Source organism: Sphaeramia orbicularis, chromosome 1 (assembly GCF_902148855.1).
Source record: "Sphaeramia orbicularis chromosome 1, fSphaOr1.1, whole genome shotgun sequence".
Lineage (NCBI taxonomy): Eukaryota > Metazoa > Chordata > Actinopteri > Kurtiformes > Apogonidae > Sphaeramia > Sphaeramia orbicularis.
This window is the reverse complement of record NC_043957.1, coordinates 11,176,774-11,198,333: the sequence shown is the minus strand read 5'-3', so window position 1 is coordinate 11,198,333 and position 21,560 is coordinate 11,176,774. Positions and strand designations below refer to the sequence as shown.

Genomic DNA, 21,560 nt, shown 5'->3' with positions numbered 1-21,560 from the left:
ATTTGGAAAAACAAGTAGAAAATCGAGTGCTCCTTTTTTTTTTTTTTTCCTCTAACCGAACTTCAAAAATGTTCGGTATCTGTCCAATCAGAATTTCTTAGTAAATTAAATTTAATTGGGATTGTCCACATCTTTGACGTCTACCTCTCATTAATCAGTAAATAAAAATTTTACTTAACTTTGTTGGTTGAAATTCCTGCGTCGTGTCACCGTCAAATGACTCGGTTCTCCATCATCGATTTACGATGGTTGAGATCGAAGTTTTTGTACTTCGAGGAGGCCACCCACCGGGTTGTCGATGGTGTACAACGAACGAGGAATCCCACTTCTGACACCAAAATGTCGTGGAGGCGTAAACGACAAAGAAATTCGTGGAGAATGGATTGGTTGTCAGTCAGGCCTTCCTTTATTGTGCACAAGTGAGAAACTGACAAACGAAGCTTCGCCCTCTCTCAGAAGTCGGTTCTGACCTGTCCTGGGAGTCAGTCTAACTTATAGTAGCCTGCGCTAAGCTTAAATGTGATTGGTTAATATGATGTACAGGATGGGGAAGCAAAATTCACAATATTTTGAGGCAGGGATTGAAAGACAGTGCATGACCAATTAATTTATTGAAAGTCATGAGAATTTATATGCCACATGAAAATTTACATCATAGAAAATGTTTTTATTCCATGTGTCCTCCTTCTTTCTCAATAACTGCCTTCACACGCTTCCTGAAACTTGCGCAAGTGTTCCTCAAATATTCGGGTGACAACTTCTCCCATTCTTCTTTAATAGTATCTTCCAGACTTTCTCCTAATAGTTTTGCTCATAGTCATTCTCTTCTTTCCATTATAAACAGTCTTTATGGACACTCCAACTATTTTTGAAATCTCCTTTGGTGTGACGAGTGCATTCAGCAAATCACACACTCTTTGATGTTTGCTTTCCTGATTACTCATATGGGCAAAACAATTGACGTAGTGCCTGCTGAGAAAAAACAACTAAATGTTCATTGTAAATTTTGCTCCCCCACCCTGTATGACGCTGTCGCTAAGCAGAAGAAAGAAAATAAGATACAAACAGAAAGAATGCAAGACCTTAGAGTTGTCCTGGGAAGTTTTAGGGAGTTGGGTTATGCTGTATCTTGCGGTATCGTTAGAGACAAAGTAGCTTAGAAAACATGCAGAATTGAGAAACTGACTGAGAGCAAACATTCCTATCTAGGCCTGTGGTTATAGAGAATGAAAACTGAAGAGCTATCATAGGTGTCTTATAAACTAATAGAAGACTTATGGTCAGTATTAAAATCAGTATTAACAATACTTACATCAATAATACGGTGTATATGCCTTAAAGATATATTGTTATAACTTGTTCACAAATGTTTATTTACTCCTGTACTGGGAAGACTTAGTTAAAGATCTAACAGCGACCATGTGGTAAGCCAGATTTCCATTCCAATCTTGTAGAGTCCGTACACCAAGTAGTGTCCGTACACCATATTCAAAATATGTGGGTCTAATTTTATTGTTTCTGCCAATATATAGAATTTTTCAGCATGCATGCTTTGGACACGACATCTATGCAATAAACAATGCATGATTATCCTGAGTACTGAAACATTTGTATATCTTTGTAGGCATTAAATATGGAGGCTATTAGGCTGGAGTGTCCGTACACCGAATACTTTCTGATTTGACAGGGGTACAAGTCTGCGAAATTTTTAGTAGACACCATAATACAAAAATATTTTGGACTTTAAAAGAGCAATATCAGACAAATAAAATGGCCTGTCTGATTTTTTGATAGAGCATTATTATTTTTTATCTATATGTGCACCCTTTCTGGTACCCTTGATTGTGATCAGGTCGTACCACTGATCTACAACAATACACAATGCAAAATCTTCAATGCGCTCAAATAAATAAGCTGCCTTTGGGATATGAGACCACTATGAAACAGAGAAACCTTTGGGGTATGTCATTTTCCATCTTAGAAGGGATTAGAAGGATATGAAACCATTTTGGAATATGAGATGAAACAGAGGAATAGTATGAAACAGTGCTGTGTCTAAAAATATGTGTTTTCATTTCCCTTCGGATAAGGGAATCCATGCCATAATTTGAACAAAACAAGTTGATCATTTGTATAGTGTAGTAGAGAAATACTTTTTTGTTGCTTGAAGGGGTGAATACTTTGGACCATGCACTCTAAGTGTTCAGTTTGAAGCTAAGCACTACTGTAGTCTATCCAGTGGTGGTTCCATGGATGCTAGTGTGGCCTGAGATAGACTGGTATTTGCTGCAGTTTCAAAAGAAAGAAATCAGAGAAACTGATCTGGTGTGTGCATTTGATTATCATGTAATAAAAGAATATGGTGATTTCTTACACACAGATTTACATAGATGATGCTAAAATACCAGAGTCAGACGTGACAGGGTTTGGGGTGGCAACACCAGCAAGAGAAATTGGAATTCACAGAAGAACATCTAATAATCTAGGTGTTTATACAGTGAAGATGTTGGCATTGTTGGTTCCATTACGTTGGGTGGAAAAAACAAGACAAGATGTTAATTGCTCAGATTCATCATCAGACCTTGCATGTTTTAGATCTCTACATTTGAACAGTCGCCAAGATGTGCTTTATGAGGTCCTACAGTCAGTCACAAGTATATCACAGTATGGGGGTCAGGTAAAATTTATGTAGGTACCATCACATGTAGGGGTGAGAGGGAATCAGAGGGCAGATGATTTAGTAAAGAGGACTTTAGAGAAAAGAAATGATGAAATGCAAATAGGTATCAGTAAAGCAGAGGTTAAGTACATAATATGGGAGAAAACAAAGCAAGTGTGGTAAGAAAGATGGGATAGAGTTGAGATTAAAGGCAGGCCTCTACAGCTCTGGAAAAAATTAAGAGACCATTGCAATTTCCTCTGAAATCAGCATATACATATATATATATATATATATATATATATATATATATATATGGACGCACCCTTAGGGATAGGGTGAGGAGCTCAGCTACCAGGGAGGAGCTCGGAGTAGAGCCGCTGCTCCTCCACATCGAGAGGGGCCACCTGAGGTGGCTCAGGCATCTGTTTCGAATACCTCCTGGATGCCTCCCTGGGGAGGTGTTCCGGGCATGTCCGGGAGGAGGCCTTGGGGAAGGTCTAGGACACGTTGGAGAGACTATGTCTCTCGGCTGGCCTGGGAACGCCTCGGGGTCCCCCCGGAAGAGCTGGAGGAGGTGTCTGGGGAGAGGGAAGTCCGGGCATCCCTGCTTAGACTGTTACCCCCGCGACCCTGGATAAGTGGTGGATAATGGATGGATGGATGGATGAATGGTGTGTGTGTGTGTGTATGTGTGTGTGTGTGTGGTCTCTTTTTTGTCTTTTTGCTGTTAAACAAATTCAAAAAATGTCAAGGTTAATGGGGTATGTAGTGGGCATAGGATAGAGGAAATTGTAATGACTAGATTAACCCATAAAGACCCAATGTTACATTTGTGTCAGTTCCCAATTTTTTAAAAAATAAAATCAGTAAATTTCCCTTTATTTAAGCTTTCTTAAGTAGCATGTCGCCATTAGTATAATGTTATCCTCTGTATTTTGCATTTTTTAAAGTCAAAATCAGGTATTTTCCTGTATTTAATTTACTGATCCTATAGATGTTCTTAAAAGCTCAGATTAAAGTTGAGGGATATTATATCAGAAACAGAGAAAACTGAAGAAAACGTTACTTTTTCAGCAAAATATGCCATTAACTGAACATAAATCCAGTGTTTCCATCCACTGTCATTGATCCAACTTGAAGGGTTTTACTTTTGAATCAATGTTGTAGAAGATGACGGAGCCTCTGAACATCCAAATGGGTCATATCTGATGACCATGAGAAGAAGACAAACTGGATTTTACACCAGTTGTTTACATGGATTGACAAGATTAGTGGATCAACAGGTATTAAACATTTTAGATCAGCAGACGGTTTAGGTCACCAGTGCCTGTTTGGGTCTTTGGTCAAGGTTATAGGGCACTGTGCACTGAACAAAACAATGAAGTTGGTAGGAAAACACCAAATGGGTGTATGTGAGGGATGTCAGGAGGAGGAGTTTGTGGCGAATGTGATTTTGAACTGTAGGTGGTATGAGACACAGAGAGAAATGATGAGGAAACACTGAGGGAAATAGGGGTGCAGGAATTAACATTAAAAGGATTATTAAGTATGGGTGAGAGAGCACAGGTGAGGGCATGGTTAGTTTTCTTAAAGGACACAGGGGTTTTTGGTAGGGTTTGATGGGAGTTAGTTTGTACATCTACCTCTTGAGCCACACTCCGGAGCAATAGGTGGCGGTAATGTAACATAAAACTGGATGCCAACCGCCTATAAAACAAAAGAAGAAGTAGTAGCAGCCTGCACTCCAACACAGCAGGTGGCAGTAATGCGCCTTCCAGATGAAAACTAACCCGCGAGAGATAAAGAAAAATAATGTCCTTCCTCGCGACCCGTACTCCGAAATTCGGAAGTGTGATTGTTTACGGAATTGAGGAAATGCTTTTGCTTAACAGGATATTTGCAACGTTTGGTCACAGCTAAGCTTCGTTTGAATTATTTGAACCATTAAAATATCTTTTATTTTAGAATAGACTGTATACTTACCTAATGTTGTAATATCTACCTGTAGCTTATCACGGAGTGGACGGCATTTGTTGTAATAGCGAGCTAGTTTACTGCAGCTAACGTTGACATCAACATGCAACTCTGCAGTTTATTGTAGTGTTTGCAATAATAAGCTATATCTAACTCAAACGATACATCACTATAGCTTTGTCTATAACAGACTTAAATAAGAGGTTCAGTGCAAATAGACGGACATTTAGTGAACCTGTCTAATGTTTCAGGCTCTTTGCCATCAGTCGGTTTACTGAAAAACATTGCTGTCCAGATTTGAACGCATCACAGGCGGGATGGCTGAGGCTATCGTAACATTTCAGTCCCAGCTCTCTGGTGTTATGGAGACTGTCTTCAAGGCTGCTATGTATGAAATCACGCGACTGGTGGAGGACAGTTTTTTAGAGGAAGTAACTCGATGCAGGGAGCAAGTGGACTCCCTGAAGAGGAGACTGAAGTGGTCTGAGAGCAGACGGAAAGAAAGAGAGACAGACCGCAGGGGCAGATGTGCAGACTGCGGCAGAGTCGGGCTGTCGACTGAGGAGACCGAGACTTTCACACAGACAGGTGAGTCCGGGGCTACTTCACCCTCAGTAATGTACACGATTGAAACTGAACAACTATACAAGTCAATTAGAGCTGTCATGGAATCAGAACTTCTACTGAAAAAGCAATGAGTGCAAAAATGTGCAGTATGAAAATTGGAGGAGCTGCAGTGTTTTTGCAAACATAATTTTTGAATAATAATGTATTAAATCATATGTAGTGTATATATATATGTATATATTTATATATATATGTATATATATATATATATATATATATGTATATATGTATATATATATATACACATATGATATAATTATGTATTATAGTTGTATGGTGGCCAACAAGGGCCAAACACATTGCACCGGCCCAATGCGTCTCAGTTAGAGAAAACAGCTGCAAATACAGAAATGATGCAAATTCACAAACTCAAACACAAGTCTAAACAAGGTACAAAAAGAGAAACATGGTGGAAATGAAAAAATGTGCCGCAAGACACAAAAACACATGCATAATTATCAAATTCTTTGCAAATAGAGAAACGATGCAAAGCACAAAACGATTCAAACCAAGAAAACATCTGCAAATGAAAAATGCTGTCAGCAGAACAACTCAATGCAGAGACACGCAGGATGAAGAGAGACAGAGTACAGCTGGCCAAGTGTTTCAAACTAAAGTGGGAACAAATTAAAGTTACAGCATAGTGCGGTAATGTGACTTTTATTAGATTATGTTTTACACTAGTCTGTTATAAATGCTGGGTGGCTGCAGGTTTGGAGCACTTCCATTGTAGTGACTGGTTATGCAGCATTTTTCGTTTGCAGCTATTTTCTTGGTTTGCATCGCTTCTTTATTTGCAGAGCATTTGATGATTATGCATTTGTTTTTGTTTCTTACAGTGCATTTTTTCATTTGCACCACGTTCCTCTTTTTGTGCCTCGTTTAGACTTGTGTTTGAGTTTGTGAATTCGCATCGTTTCTGTACTCGCAGCTATATTCTCTTTACTGAGATGCACTGGGCCATTGCAATGTGTTTGGCCCTTGTCGGCCACCGTAATAATAATAATAATAATAATAATAATAATAATAATAATAATATATTAAATAACAAATTAAACACTTTCACTCTACAGAGTGAAGGCTGACCAATAGATGTTTAAAAGCCACAATAATAGTGATAGTCCAAAGCTGGAGAAGGCAGATAGTCCATCAAACAATAAATATTATCCCCATTCTGTCATTTTTGGACACATAACATTACTGAACCTAGACCTGACCAACTGAAGCATTCGTCAGATCATAACACATGCCCCCATAGGCTTGTACTGTAGTCACTAGGCATGATGGGTAATCACTTCATCTGTCTCTCTTTTAACTCTGATGCACCCATCAATCTGGAACAGGGTCAGTCTGGACTCATCAGACCACATGATGTTTTTCCATTGAAACACAGTCCAATCTTTATGCTCTCTATCAAACTGATGGTTGTTTAAGAAATGAGAAGCTACTCACTGCATCAGTTAGAGTTAAAGAATATGTTGCAGCTGACAGATATTCATCACAGAGGTAATTATCCAATGGAACGGTTTGAACTACTTTCTGAGTTAAATCCAAGTTGGGGCTTTTTTGGCCAGGCTGTGTATCTTTGGCTTTGTCAGGAGCTGGATAATTGAACATGAACTGAAAGAAAAGTAACAAATATCCAAATTAACAAATATGAATCACTGAACATCAAACTCGAGGTAATTAATCCATAAACGTGAAAGTAACATTAAACTAACAGTAAAAGGTGGGAGTAGTTTTTATTACTGAGCTATTATCAACTAGAAACCATATTGTTCAGATATAAGAAAATGCCAAACTTACCATTGTCACTAAATAAAAATGACCATTATCACTGAAATGATTGCAGTGTCTGTCAACATAATCACAATTTGATTTTTTCCCCCCAACAATATGTTGCACTTTAATAAATAGGACATTAAAGGCCTTTTGACTTCAAAAATTCCCTGTTTCAACTATTATTAATTCCCTAATGGCTATAATTTCAACATACCACACCACCTTTGCATTTTCTCGTTTATATATCCCTCAACTCCTCTCTTCATGTCTGACAGCCTCATGTTGGAGTTACCATTTAATGTAATTGTTGACATGTGGAACAGCTGCATCATCTGTCTGTTAGTTATCAGTTACTGCTGTATATTATCATCTCTGTCAGATGAACAGAACAATGTTCATCTAAACTAACTTTTAATTCAAGTCACAACGTGGTATAATGTGCCAAGCAGATTACATGGGGATGTCATACATTTTATTAATACACCAAGTTTGACTTAGCACTTTTGTATAACTAATACAAATTCTGAATAAGCAAAACCTCAATTTTTAAAGTCCTGCTCCTGCTGTTGTTTGTATAATCCAGTCATGTGTCATGCCTTTTTTTTCTTCTTGTACATGTCATGGTTGTGATCCCTAAAAATATGTGCACAAAGAGTATACCACTGTATTCTCAGTCATAGCTCCTCAGACAGGTCTCTTTGATCCTCGCTCCTCAAAATGAGACATCCTTAAACATGCTGTGGCAGTCGAGTCACAAACAGGGAGTGAGGATAGAACAAAATAGTGTTATGATGAAAGCCTATGGATATCCTTTTGCAAAACTATGATCATTTTTACAAAGCAGTTGAAAGAAAATCACATTCTACTTTGTATTTTGAAAGGTGAACCATTGTAAAAGACAATTAAAGGGAATGATTTAATTTTGTCTACAGAGAAACATCTGAAGCATGAAAATGAGATGCAAGAGGAAGTAAATGATATCCAGGACACTGATGGAGAAACACCAGGTCATAAAGTGGAAGATGTATCATCAAAGGAGCCCCAGGTAGAGAACAGTTTATTTTATTCTTTGAGCTTCAATTGTTATAGACCCCAAATAAAAAAAAATACAGTAAGCAGAGTCTGTGACCATTTTAACCTGCGCTCCAACCTTTTCTTTTTTGTCATTATTTTTTCTCTAACTGTTGATGTACCTGCCTCATAACCTACCTTTGAGGCAGAAGTACACCTCTGATGTTTGTGTGTTCTTTTTGCCTGTCTGTCAGTCTCCAGGTATACATGGTGAAAAGCTGGATAGACTTCTCAAGGAAGAGGCCCTTCAGATTTCGGCTGAAACCAGTGAGACATGGGAAGTCAGTTTGGATGGTATGTAGTTTTCAGTTGTATACAAATGGGTGACAGATTAAAGGAAAAACCTGATGGGAGTGGTCTATTCCAGAATGAATGGATTTTAAGAGAAAAGAGAAAGAGGAGCCCAGGAAGTGATTTGTTGAATTAGCAGCAAAATGGCATTGGTCAAATGTGTTAAATGCACCTGAGGATCTACTGCCTACTCAATACACTGAACATGGAAAGACAGCCCAGCCCCAGTAGTCCAGTAATTTATCACATAAAATATGTGTCATTTGTTTTATTTTTAATTTGAATGATTATTAATAATCTTTTTTCTTAAGGTCGTAGTTTTATGAATTGTATGGTAAACGCCTTTATGTACTTGTTGTTGTATAGTGTTGTTATGTTCTTAAAACTTAATAGAATACCAGAAAAAACAAAAAAAAAATAATAATAATTTGGTTACAATTTAGTTTTTTGCTGCAGTACATGGTTTGTGGTTTGATTTTGTACCTAGGTTGAATATATCTGTGATGGGCTATGTACAGTACTGTGCAAAAGTCTTAGGTTGACTTTAGCTTTGTTGTTTTTGCAGAATTGATACGAGCATACATATTTATTTCTCTTTCTGTTCTCTTAACACACAACAAGCAAATACAGGAGATATGTGCACATCCTTAAACGACACACAAGAAAATTGAACTAAATGTGTTGTAAAGGTTAAAGTCATTATTTAGTGTGACCCATGTCCCCATGACAAGAAGCAGCACTATTAGAAATATTTGACATGTGTTAAATAAAACCTGGTATAAAATATCATAGAATTAATGCAATAAATCTCATATTGTCTGAACACAAGGGTTAAAGACATGTTAAGTGCAAAGGGAGGTCACAATACATACGACCACTTTGGTTTATAGGAGTTTTTTCCTGAAATTTGTACCTAAAGGGGGGGGCAAGGGGTCTTGGTTTTGGTTTGTTTCTTTGTTTGTTAACACTTCAGCAGCAAAACTACTGGCTCAATTCATATCAAATTGGGTTTATAGATTGTCAGGGACCTGGAATAGATCTCATTACATTCTGGGAAAATTAGGTCAAAGTTCAAATTTTTTATGATTTTTTTAAATAAATCTTCCCCTTTACTTATAATAAGCAAAGTACGTGCTAGGGGCGGGGTTTGTTGTGCCTGGCACCACTTGTTTTTTTTTCCTGTACATATTTCATATACTGTATCTAGATTGCACCTTAATACAGAGACTGAGAAATGCATATGTGGTCATTATAACTTTACCAAACCAAGAAATCTGATGTTGGCTGAAGACTTTTGCACAGTATTTGTAAATCGTGTCATATCTGTATATTAAATTTTACTAACAAAAGGAAACTGGTAAGAAATGTTCAAAAATGATGTGACAATAAACATCAAATGTAGTGCCATTAAAGACAGAATATATTTTGGAGGAATGACGTTAAGGTGTTCATTCCTCCATTAGACTTCAGAGACTGGTAGAGTCAGTGCCAAGGGCCAGCCACCAGCTGTTCTGTTGGGCATGTGTTTTCTCTCTTTTTTTTTTGTCACCAGTTTGCAGATACAGTAGATCCACAGAGACACTGTTCTAATTCTGGTTAGCATACTGCTGTGATTGATTTGAAAATCTTTTTTCCCCCTCATGATCAAAAATAGACTCATCAGGTGTTCCAGGGTCCAGCAAACGGTTGAGTGACCAGAAGATCCCCAAGTGCCAGATAAACTGGGAAACTGGCTTTGACCAGAGGCCACAGCCAGGCCAAGATGGTAACACAGGTGATGTAACTGAACCGCTCTTTCAGAACAGGTGTGGCATGGAAGAGTTGGATGATTTTGACAAGACCAGCTATGACGGTGCTGGCATGATAGACATGGGTGACTTGGACGAGATACAAGGGTCGCCACCCCATCTGGGTGAAAATCTGATTTACATGAGCCACTACAACGAGGATGTAAAGGCACCTGAGGGAGCTGAGCACCAAGATTACCAAACAGGCCCCCACCGGAATAGGAGTGTGACAGAGTTATCTGCAGGTTCACCCTCAAGGACTAACATAGATGTCAATGGAGAGTTTGGCTGTTTATTGATCAATGAGGAGGGGTATCTACAGGATTCAAGTGTCTTGTACCCTGAACATGTTCCAGTTGATTCAGGCAACAGAATGAGCCTCCGGGGTCAGGGCATTCGTACTGAAGGTCCGTCTTTAGTCGGAACAGAGAATATGTACGAACCCTCTAATGCAATCTCTGATACTACACATCTAGGGGACAGATTGCAGCTTCAGTCCATGGGGAAAGGAGGAAGGAGACACACCTGTAACCTCTGTTCTGCCTCCTTCCCTGATTCCGCCTCCCTTAAGACACACAAACAAATACACAAAAGCTCTGGACAAGGGCACCTGCATTCTTGTAACCAGTGTGGAAAGACCTTCGCTCAAGCCTGTAGCCTTAAAGTCCATCAGAGGATCCACACTGGGCAGGGGCTCCAACTTTGCAGCCAGTGTGGTAAAGGTTTCCCTTCCTTTTCTGAGCTCAAGACACATAAATGTGGCCAAACAGGTGACAAACCTTACAGTTGCACCGTATGTGGGAACAAGTTCAGTCGACTGTGGAATCTGAAGCTGCACCGGAGAATTCACACACAAGAAAAACCCCACCAGTGCAGCATGTGCGACAAGAGCTTTACACGTGCTGACATATTGAAAGTCCACCAGCGTACACACACAGGAGAAAGACCATATTGTTGTGCTGTCTGTGGCCTTAGATTCAAACGCCTAGATCATCTGAAATCACATCAGCGCAAACATATGTCAGATCTATGAAATTAGTTAGAGTGGGAAAACAGAGCCAGGAAATGTTCTATTCATGTGGATAATAATGATATAAATGTATGTTTTGAGACATACATTGTTACTTTAACTCAGATTGCAGCCAAAAATCAGAAATTATCAATAACAATGCTGTTTTGTTGATTTCAAGTGTTAATGTTTTTGATTAAGTATTTTCTTTTTTAATTCAGTGAAAAAGGCTATACACAGTAAGAACTATAATGATAATGGTAACTATAAAGTCAACTGGATGAAAGAGTCCAAACAAAATGATAACTTAGAAATCAGTTTCAGAGGGATATGATGAATGATTTGAACACTGACACCCAATCAATATACATAACATAATTATAAGTGTTAGGGTCATCATATTAGAACTGCATTTCACATGATTTGGCTTTTATTTATGTATTTATTTATTCTCATTAATAAGGATATTAAGAATAAGAAAACAATTGGAACAAAATTCCAGAACTGAGCAAATAAATCAAGTGGAATTGGTGACAGTAGACCGGTTTCCTTTCACATTATCACACATTCCTACAGAATATTCAGCAAAATCTTTGAAAAGAAATACAGATTTGAGCTCATTTCTATCCACTGTTGTTTCATGGTTCATCATCACCTACAATTTCCCAGTTTGGGATCAATAAAGTATCTATCTATCTATCTATCTATCTATCTATCTATCTATCTATCTATCTATCTATCTATCTATCTATCTATCTATCTATCTATCTATCTATCCATCTATCCATCTATCTATCTATCTATCTATCTATCTATCTATCATGGATTCAACCATTACAGGTTACATAACTAAGGAGCTAATGAACCTAAGAGTTATATTGATAAAAACCTAACGTTGCTTTAGCTTTTGTCCCCCAACCTCAACTGAATTATATGTGGTTTGAAATTCTTATATGGTTTATCAAAGCCGGTGTCTAACTTTGACACCACGCTGACATGCACACATCCAGACATTAATATTAAAGTCTGTTCCAAGTTATTGACATGTGTTCATTAATAGAAGTTCATAATGTTATCATTAGAGTTCTTGGTGTGGACTGCAGAAAGACAATAGAATGTCAGTTGGGGTGTTTTTAGTGTTTGAGAGGTCTGAGTTGTATCAATTAATTTTTCTTTTAATTATTATTATTTTCCATCATATATACTTACTGAAGGATCCACTCACTTTGAGTTCTGTTGAAAAGCTGAGCTGCATTTGGGTTTTGCTTATATTACAGTTTCAAAATAAAACAAATAATATGCCTGCATCTTTGTTCTCATTTGTTGCAGTTAGCCACTGTGTCATGCCTGTTATGGGCTGTATGTCCAAACTGTATGTGTCATTCAACTCAATCTACTGGCAAAAATCCTTTTTTGTCCTTTTTTAGTCACAAAAATGGAGCAGGATTCTTGCTTGGAATTCACTTTGTCCCTTGTCAGAATATTTTTTCCCCTCTAAAGTGATACATAGGCTTCTAATTTCCAGTTTTGTAGATTTAAAAAGGGATCGCAGTGAAGGACCCATAGGTAAGTTTAGGATTGCCAGTTGCCAGTTGTTAATGTACTCCATTTTGGAAGCTAATATTGCACTTTTTTCTTCACTATTTTTAGTAGTGAAGTAACTTGAGTTAGTCACTACAAATTTATAGGAATAAAAAATAATGAATCATGTAGTATTATACAGTTACCTTCCCATATGTGGTAATTAACATCTCCACCTATAACACCAAAGAAAAAGACATTAATATGTGTAATCCAGTAAGACATACTATTGGTTACAACATTAAGGATTTTTATTGTTACAGTATTAAAAACACTATTTAGAAGCTCTATCAGTACTTCTAATGATACCACTGATGATTGTACTAAACTGGAGATGTTCGAGTGAATCTTTACTCAGATCTTTTACTCAAATCCCTAAAATAACTCATGAATCTTGGATCTACAGGGTGGAGAAGCAAAATTTTACAATATTTTGAGGCAGGGATTGAAAGACAGTGTATGACCAATTAGTTTATTGAAAGTCATGAGAATTTAAATCTTCAAATCATATTTTACTGCATTTCTAACAGTCTTGTTGTCTACCTCAAGTTCAATTGCCATTTTTCTTATGGATTTCATTGGATCCTTTAGGATTTTGGATTTCAGAGCTTTAATAAAGGCTTTGGTACGTTTTTTGTTGCTTCCTCCACTTCCAGACTTTCTGGTAATAGTTTTGCTCATAGTCATTCTCTTCTTTACATTATAAACAGTCTTTATGGACACTCCAACTATTTTTGAAATCTCCTTTGGTGTGACAAGTGCATTCAGCAAATCACACACTCTTTGACGTTTGCTTTCCTGATTACTCATATGGGCAAAAGTTTCTGAAAAGGTATGGATAATAGTGTTAGGTATGATTATGACATTAATATATGTTTGGTTTCAAAACAATTGTGCCTGCTGAGAAAAAACAACTAAATGTTGATTGTAAATTTTGCTACCCCACCCTGTATGTGTCCATTTACTGATTTAGTTGAGTCCTACCGCATTTAAATTCCAAACAGCATCACCTATTAACCTCTTGCAACTTTTACAACCTAATGACAACACATAGTCCTATATAGGCTGCCAAAAGTCCTGTAAAGTCCCTGGGAAGACTTCATAGAAGACTTCGGGGAAAATATTGAGAGTCTCTCTTATTGCATAACCGACTACATAAAATTCTGTGAGGACAGCATTGTCCCAACAAAAAAGGTCTGCTGTTTTTTAAATAACAAGCCATGAATCAACAGGGACATTAAAAGCCTTAATAGGAAGAAGAGGGTGTTCATGGCTAAAGATAATGAGGAACTCAGGACTGTTCAAAAAGGAGCTGAAGAGGAAACTGCAGGAGGCCAAAAACAGCTACAACGGGAAGTTCGAGTCCAAGATAGGTCAGAACAACACAAGAGAGGTGTGGAATGAGATGAAGATATCAAGCTGTGGGAAAGCCACACCTGGAATCAAAAGCTACAGAGCTAAACCTGGTGTGAGCTCCGTCTGTGAATCTTTGTCTCCACCCACCATCACTGCACCCATTCACACCTCTGCTGTACGCTTTGATCCCCTCAGCAGCAATGATCTATCTCCCTCCTCCAGCTCACCGGCATCTCCAGTGGACAGCCCCCCCTCACTCCGCAGCCCCCACCCTTTAAACAATGACCCAACTACAGATTCTCCCTTCCTCTGACCCACCACACATGGACTCATCCTCACCACCGACCAGGTACAGAGAGAGCTCTCCAGATTGAGGAGGAACAAAGCCAGCGGGCCGGCCAACATCAGCCCAAAGGTCCTCAGGGTGTGTGCTGGACCGCTTGTGGGAGTCTTTCAGCACCTCTTTAACCTCTCCTTGAGGTTGAGGAAGGTGCCTGATCTATGGAAGACCTCCTGCATGTTCCCAGTACCAAAGAAAGGATGTCCCAGCACTCTCAATGACTACAGGCCAGTGGCACTCACGTCACATGTCATGAAGACATTTAAAAGACTCTTCCTGCCACTGCTTTCTCCTTTCCTGGACCCCCTGCAGTTCACATACTGGCTGCAAATTGGAGTGGAAGACACCCTCATCTTCCTCACTCACAAGGCTCTGTCACATCTTTAGAGCACGGGTAACACTGTGAGAGTCACATTCTTTGACATTTCCAGTGCTTTCAATAGCAGCCAACCCAGCTTCCTGACAGACAAGCTGCTGGACATCCACCTACACCCAGACATTATTGCTTGGATTTCAGACTACCTCACAGACTGGCTGCAGTTTGTCAGGGTGGATGGCTGCATATCTGAGGGGGTTTCAAGCAGCATCGGGATGCCCCAAGGAACTGTATTGGCTCCATTCTTCGTCACCCTCTATACCTATGATTTCCAGTTCTACTTTGGATCCTGTCACCTCCAAAAGCTTTCAGATGACTCTTCAGTAGTCGGATGCATCAGCAACGATGACAAGGAGGAGTACAGAAGATTGCAGCCTGGATACGGTGGCTGAGAGGAGGGCAAAGGACCAAATCTGTGCAATCCTGGACAATCCTTCTCACTCTCTGCATGATGAGCTGTGGCTGATGAGCAGCTCATTCAGCCAGCACATCATCCCACCCAGATGCAGGACTGGACGTTTCAGATGCTCCTTTGTTCCAACCATCATCAGACTGAACAACAGCAGCTTGGCTTGAATTACATCCTGCTCTGAACAGACTTTTGCATCTGTAAACATCACTTGCACACTCTTAAAAGTCACCTACTGCACACTTGTTACTTTATCGTCATTACCGCTGTTTTTTGTCACTTCAGTCATTTTAACCATTTTTTTGACATTTAAAAAAATATATATATTTTTTAATCTTTTTCATTTTTCAGTTGTATTTGATGCATGTTATCTTGTGCTGCTGTGCATGTGAATTTTCCTCTTGGGGGATCAATAAAGTCATCTTATCTCATCTTATCTTATCTTATCTTATCTTATCTTATCTTGTCTTATCTTAAATCATGGTTAGGAATTAATTTGTAGAGAAGAAAAGGGCCTGAATGAGCCAAATCTATCTGTGAGCCTAACAGTGTAAGCTTAGACGGTCCAGTGAATCCAAGCTCATATCTCTTACCCAAGATTCACTCAAAGGAACCACTCGCCAAGAAGATTTAGTACTCACACAGAGATTCACTTAGACAAAAGAGCCAGTCAAACACAGAGATCCGGTTACTCAGACTCTTGTGCAATGCAAGTTCTCTGATTCCAATTTGTCCTTTCAGGTGTGATTGGGTGGTTCTGACTTAAATGACTGAAGTGACTCATATTATCCGTATCCTATCAGTGAGTGATTCAACATGATCTGGGTCCTTTAAATGATCTGAGTTTCCCATCACTACACTAAACCCCTGACCATGAGCCCTCATATTATTAAAACACATGACTAATAAAAAATTCTAAGTTTGATACAGATGACTTCAGTATGAAAAAAAATGTGTAAATGATATTATACATTCCAAGTCTTTGTGAATTGCATTTGATCAAATACTTTTTAAAAGTATTTTTAAGTAAAGTATTTACTTACTTTTTAATTTTTTAAAAAAATTAATTTTAATTCTTTAATATATCTGTGTGAGATAGCATACCATTATGGATTGGTATTTATTTTTGGAGCTAACATACACTTATGTTTTGAATGTTAATCTCGACGGTGTATTGATATACAGTTTTCTCTTTCTTAAAACGCGTTTTGTTATTAATGGATTGGCCTTGCAGGCCACCGTACTGCGTGTAGGATGACATAAAGGGCAAAAACACAACGAATACAATCGGTTGTTGAACAACTAGCTCGTCTTATTGTTTTGTTCACGGAAATACAGCCAGTTAAATCTCTTTAAACTCGTAAAAAGCGGAAAATCCGACATCAACAGAGAGACATTGGAAGTGCAGCTATGGTTTACTCACGGCTTTGTGTAAAATCTGTTGACGGGCTAGTGCGGTGAGATAGTGTAGCATGACAAGCTAAGGGATGTCTTTAGCTTCCGTAGTGATAGAAGAGATAAGAGGTTGTTTTATATCGACAAATAACACCAGGCACATTTTAGCTTCGACGAATAAAAATGCGCTCTACGTTTATAGAGGAATCTACAGCAACTAGTGGCTGTTGCTTTACGTCGGAATAGATGCTGCTGTGAGAGAATGGTGTTCAACTACAACAACCTGTGGCAGCATTTTCCAGCTGAAGCTTGAGTCCTCTGGCGCACAGGAAGACTCACAACAGTGTAACCAGACATATTTAGTCAGGGGAGATTATCAGAGTGGGTGTATACCATGTCGGACATGGACACCCTCATTGTGACCTTTCAGACCCAGCTTTCAGACGTGATGGAGGCTGTGGTGAAGACAGCCATGTACGAGGTCACCAGGCTGGTGGAGGACAGCTTCTTAGAGGAGCTGAAGAGTCGGAACCAGGAGGTGGAGGCGTTAAGGCTGCAGCTGCAGTGGGCTGAGAGGAAATTAACTGAGCAAGGTGGGAAGGAAGGAGGAACGGCGGGCAAGTGTGCAGACCTCACCAAGGATGATGGAGAGAGCCCAGAAGAGCCTCATGATGGTAAGAACGTAATACCAAAGTATATACTAATGTAGGTGCAAAAGAACTGACATGGTAAAATCTCAGTTCACACACAGATTGTCTTTTCTGTTTTGTTTAAATGTACCACACAAAACAGTGGTAGAAGTAAACGTTTTATTGGAGTAAAGCCGAAAAACACTGGTCAACAAGTAAAATGCCACCAGAATAAAAATAATCAAACTTTACAAAGTTTGAGTCACTAGTAACAGAATGGAATGAACTTTATTGTCATAGCAAACTACCATTGCAGTGCAATGAAATTTGGTTTTACCCTCTTTAAGGCACTCAGGTAAAATACACATATCAAGCAGTCAAGAACAAAAATGTAAGTATAAAACAGTCAAGTAAAAAGACAATGTACGTATAAAAACAGTCAAGTAAAAAAAAAAAACACACACAAAAGTGAGTTCAGTGTCAAATTTGCAGAATATATACAGGTGACTATAATGTTAATAAGGAAAAAAATAAGTGAAAATGCTGGTTGGTTGTAGTTTCCAGTCTTGGGTCAATATATTAAATTAAGAGAATTAATGAGAGAATAGGTTTTTACTCAAAAGGAACATTTGTCTCTCTCAGAGCTACCTGATCTACTTCAAAACACTGTCTGCACATTACAATGCATTCACTTTTCAGGTTCTTTTTTATATATGTTTATAAACTAACATATACGTGTAATAACTTTTTATCATACACAATGAAAACATCAGCTAACCAGCAGTTGTGTCATTTGTTCTCCAATGCATCTTATTAATCTATACACAATTTACCACATTTATTCTCTGGGGTAGATGACTTCTAAAAAAAAAAAAATACGGACTAGTGAAAGTGCTTCTGTATTGTTCATCAACTGATACGCCAGGGGATCTTCTTTTCCATGTGTTATTTGTTGCATCCTTTTAGGTTGCAGTCAGGTGATGTCAGGATATCTGGGAAAAGATACATAGATGGCAGATCAGTTTTGAAACTGTCAAGATAAGAAAATACTGATATTTGTGCTAACACATAGAGAACTTGAAATACTTTTTTTTTTTTTTAAACCTCATCATTAATACGATATGTTTTGTTTTGGGGTTTTTTCTCTCAGACATCGTAAGGGGAGCTGGTATGAAGAAAGAGAATGAGGCTGTGGAAAGCTGGACAAAAAGTTGCAGACGAGAGGTCAAATCCGGTTTAATACAAGAAGTGGACATGCCTGCAGCCAATTTCAGCCCTGAAACAGAACCACAGGTGGGTCTCATGACTGGCTGTTTCAGGGAAGAATTACTGTGCTGATCGTAGATCATCACTGAGATGTTTCATGCATAATCACTTTGAAAGTATAACTTTAAAAATGAAATAAAACTGCATTCCTATTACATGTGACTGGTGTTCTTTTCAGGGAAAGGAGGATGATAACTTGATGCAGGTGGTGGATGTGAAGGAAGAGGCAATAAATACGGCATCTTGTTCCTCTGTATGTTTAGAAGGATGGAGTATCACTCAGGATGGTAAGTATTTTGTTGTTGTACATAAGAAACTGGTTTGTTGCTGAGTAGGTTTTCACATACCAGGAATTTCATTTGGGCGGCTGTTACAACAATAACGATGATAGTAGGTGTAACAACAGACATTGTGTAAAGGCATAAACTCAGTAGACACCCATTACTTATTTTCTTCTACCTGTGAGTAGTTGTTAATTTGTGTAAAAGTTGCATAAAAATATTGGCTAAATGCATAAATGTAGTGAATCCTCAACCCCAAATAGGAATTCGCAAAAAATTACTTTCATTGTTATTTTTATTTAAGGCATTAACAATTAAACACTTTGTTTTAATTTTCTAGGTGATGCCGGGTCTGAATCCCATAATGCCAGCGAGGTGACTGAAGCAAAAGCAAACCACACTCAAGACACCACTGAGGAGTTACTGAGGAATGTTATTAAGCAAGACCTGCAAAATTATGTTTTCCCTGAAGACCAGCCAGACACAAACATGTCCTCACATTCAGCTCATATTTCATCCGTGGAGATGAACAACAGCTGGGCTGGCATGAATCGCACCTCAGCTGGACTGCAGCACAATCACAGACCTGGAACAGAGAAGGACCATGAAACAATCCAAAGTCGAGGTCCTCTAAATTGTATTGAACATGAGCTGTCCGACTCTGCCACCACAGAGGCTCAAACCCAGGTTTCCTCTGGTAGAGATCAGATTTCCTCCTCGGGATCCCCCAAAGCAAAACTTGTTTCGATCAAGCAGGAGGTTATTGCTGAGTGTGATGGAGTGGAGGAAGGGGAGCAAGTGGAAAAGAAAGAAATGACAAAGTCAGGGTTGGCAGCTTTCTCGTGTTCAGTAAAGCAGCACAAAGTGAGAGCAGATGCTCCAAAGCAGAACCGCATTTCTCATAAAACCACTGTGCAGGAAGTTGTGAAGTTGCATTCCAAAGTAGGTACAGGTCTCCGATTGCAAGCTGCCATACAGCATCTCCATCGACCAGTTAAAAAGCCTCCTAACCCTCTCTCAAACAGCACAACGTCAGCACTGTCTGTTGCTCAGTCTCAGGCTGTGAACTTAAATCCGCTCCACAGACTTCCATCCACATCTAAATCTGCTCCTCTTCCTCCTCCGCTCTCTATCCAGCGAATTCATCTAGGTGATAAGCAAGCACTGAACCGTACCAGCGCCCCATGGGTTAGCATCAAATCCCAACATCAGTCTGCGAACTCTCACACAAACCCTGTGCCCCTTCCAGACTCTCACCCTCACCCTGGCCCCAGACATGTCCTGCGCTGTGGTCAGTGTGGGAAATGCTTCCCTCACCCCAGCAACCTAAAGGCCCACCTGCAGACACACACAGGAGAGCGGCCTTTTTGCTGTTCACTGTGTGGTCGCAGCTTCACTAAGTTGAGTAACCTGAAGGCTCACCGGCGGGTTCACACTGGAGAAAGACCATACTGTTGTATGGCCTGTGGTAAACGCTTCACCCAGAAATGTAACCTGAAACGTCACCAGAGGATCCATGTAGATGTATGATGATACACCTAGTGCTGTGTGAGTGAGGGCTGGGACACATTGCTTATCTTACTGCTACATGAATTGTTATGGAACCTATTGATTTTAATTTTGGTGCCCATGTTAAACAGGTTAAAGATAATCACAGGCTAATTACAGAGTGTCACTGCAACAGGGTGTCGTTTGGACATTCTGGGTCAAACCCTGTGATGTAAGGGATTCTCAGCACAAAGAGAGAAGGATGTGCTGATGGTTATATTGTCATCGATCTCATTTTACATATTGACACATTTCCCTGTAGTCCTTTCCATTCTCTTGGTCCTAGGACATCTAATTGGTGATACCAAACAAACTTTCATTTCAAGCATTTCAAAAACTTTCACATGATATTTTAAAGTATTTAACATATGAATTAAATAACACATGCATAAAATAAATATGTATTTTAGTTTATGTGTGTGTTTGTGCATAGATTTACCACTGAATATAATTAAAAAGTGATGTGTAAGGGATGGATTTATGCACAAATCCATTCTTCTAACAATCTATAGGTAAAGACCATTATGAACACAAGTCAACTCAGAGCTGGAGATTACATCTGAATATATCACTGACATAAAACAAATTACAGGAAAAAGTGTTCATATATTCTTTAGTCAGCTAAATATAAATAAAGACATATCACTACAGTACATTTAAGGTAAGCAGCGTGTCCCAGACTTGAGTGTCAAATCTGAATTAGGATGTAACAGTGTTTTCTTTGCAATATAATACAGTTGCTGTGATGTATTGCAAGACTGCTCTTTGTGTGTTTGTGTTTTGATTGCCCTGATATCTTCTGTCCATTCCAGGAAGGTCAGCATGTCACGTTGTAACTCATGAAGGGTTTTAGGCCTGAGACAGCCCGTTGTAAAATGTATCATGCTCATACATAGGTTGGTTGTCAATAAAATACTATTTATTCTGTGAATATTAAAGTCATTTGCATTATGTCAGTAGAAATATGCCAGTGAGATTAAAAACAAAAAAGTCTTTAAATTGAGCATTTCTTTTAATGTTGTTGATGCTGTTCCTAAACACAGAAAATACCTCCTCCAACCTAACACACTGGCTTTTTACAATATTCATTCCACATACCAGATTTTTACAATTTCTCTCTTCTTATCGGGCTGGTATTAGAGCAGTAATCTACTCTATTAGAGTATCACTCCATCA

The 21,560-nt window shown here is 38.8% G+C and overlaps 1 protein-coding gene across 1 annotated transcript; it reads left to right on the top strand.

Annotated features, from left to right (window-relative positions):
- The first annotated feature begins 4,480 nt into the window (after nucleotides 1-4,480).
- Nucleotides 4,481-21,315, top strand: LOC115418642 (uncharacterized). Its single transcript, XM_030133212.1, has 11 exons — nucleotides 4,481-5,224; nucleotides 7,978-8,090; nucleotides 8,311-8,410; nucleotides 10,062-11,224; nucleotides 14,094-14,378; nucleotides 14,490-14,854; nucleotides 14,912-15,240; nucleotides 17,014-17,334; nucleotides 18,440-18,582; nucleotides 18,734-18,842; nucleotides 19,177-21,315. Exons 1-11 carry the CDS (start codon nucleotides 4,954-4,956, stop codon nucleotides 20,364-20,366), a joined length of 4,389 nt encoding a protein of 1,462 aa, XP_029989072.1. The 5' UTR covers nucleotides 4,481-4,953; the 3' UTR covers nucleotides 20,367-21,315.
- Nucleotides 21,316-21,560: the final 245 nt, after the last annotated feature.

Coding starts and splice junctions, on each gene's coding strand:
- LOC115418642 (XM_030133212.1), top strand. CDS start 4,954: ATGGCTGAGGCTATCGTAACATTTCAGTCCCAGCTCTCTGGTGTTATG. Junction 14,855..14,911: donor TTCCTCACTCACAAGGCTCT/GTCACATCTTTA, acceptor TGACATTTCCAG/TGCTTTCAATAGCAGCCAAC. Junction 17,335..18,439: donor CCCAGAAGAGCCTCATGATG/GTAAGAACGTAA, acceptor TTTTTCTCTCAG/ACATCGTAAGGGGAGCTGGT.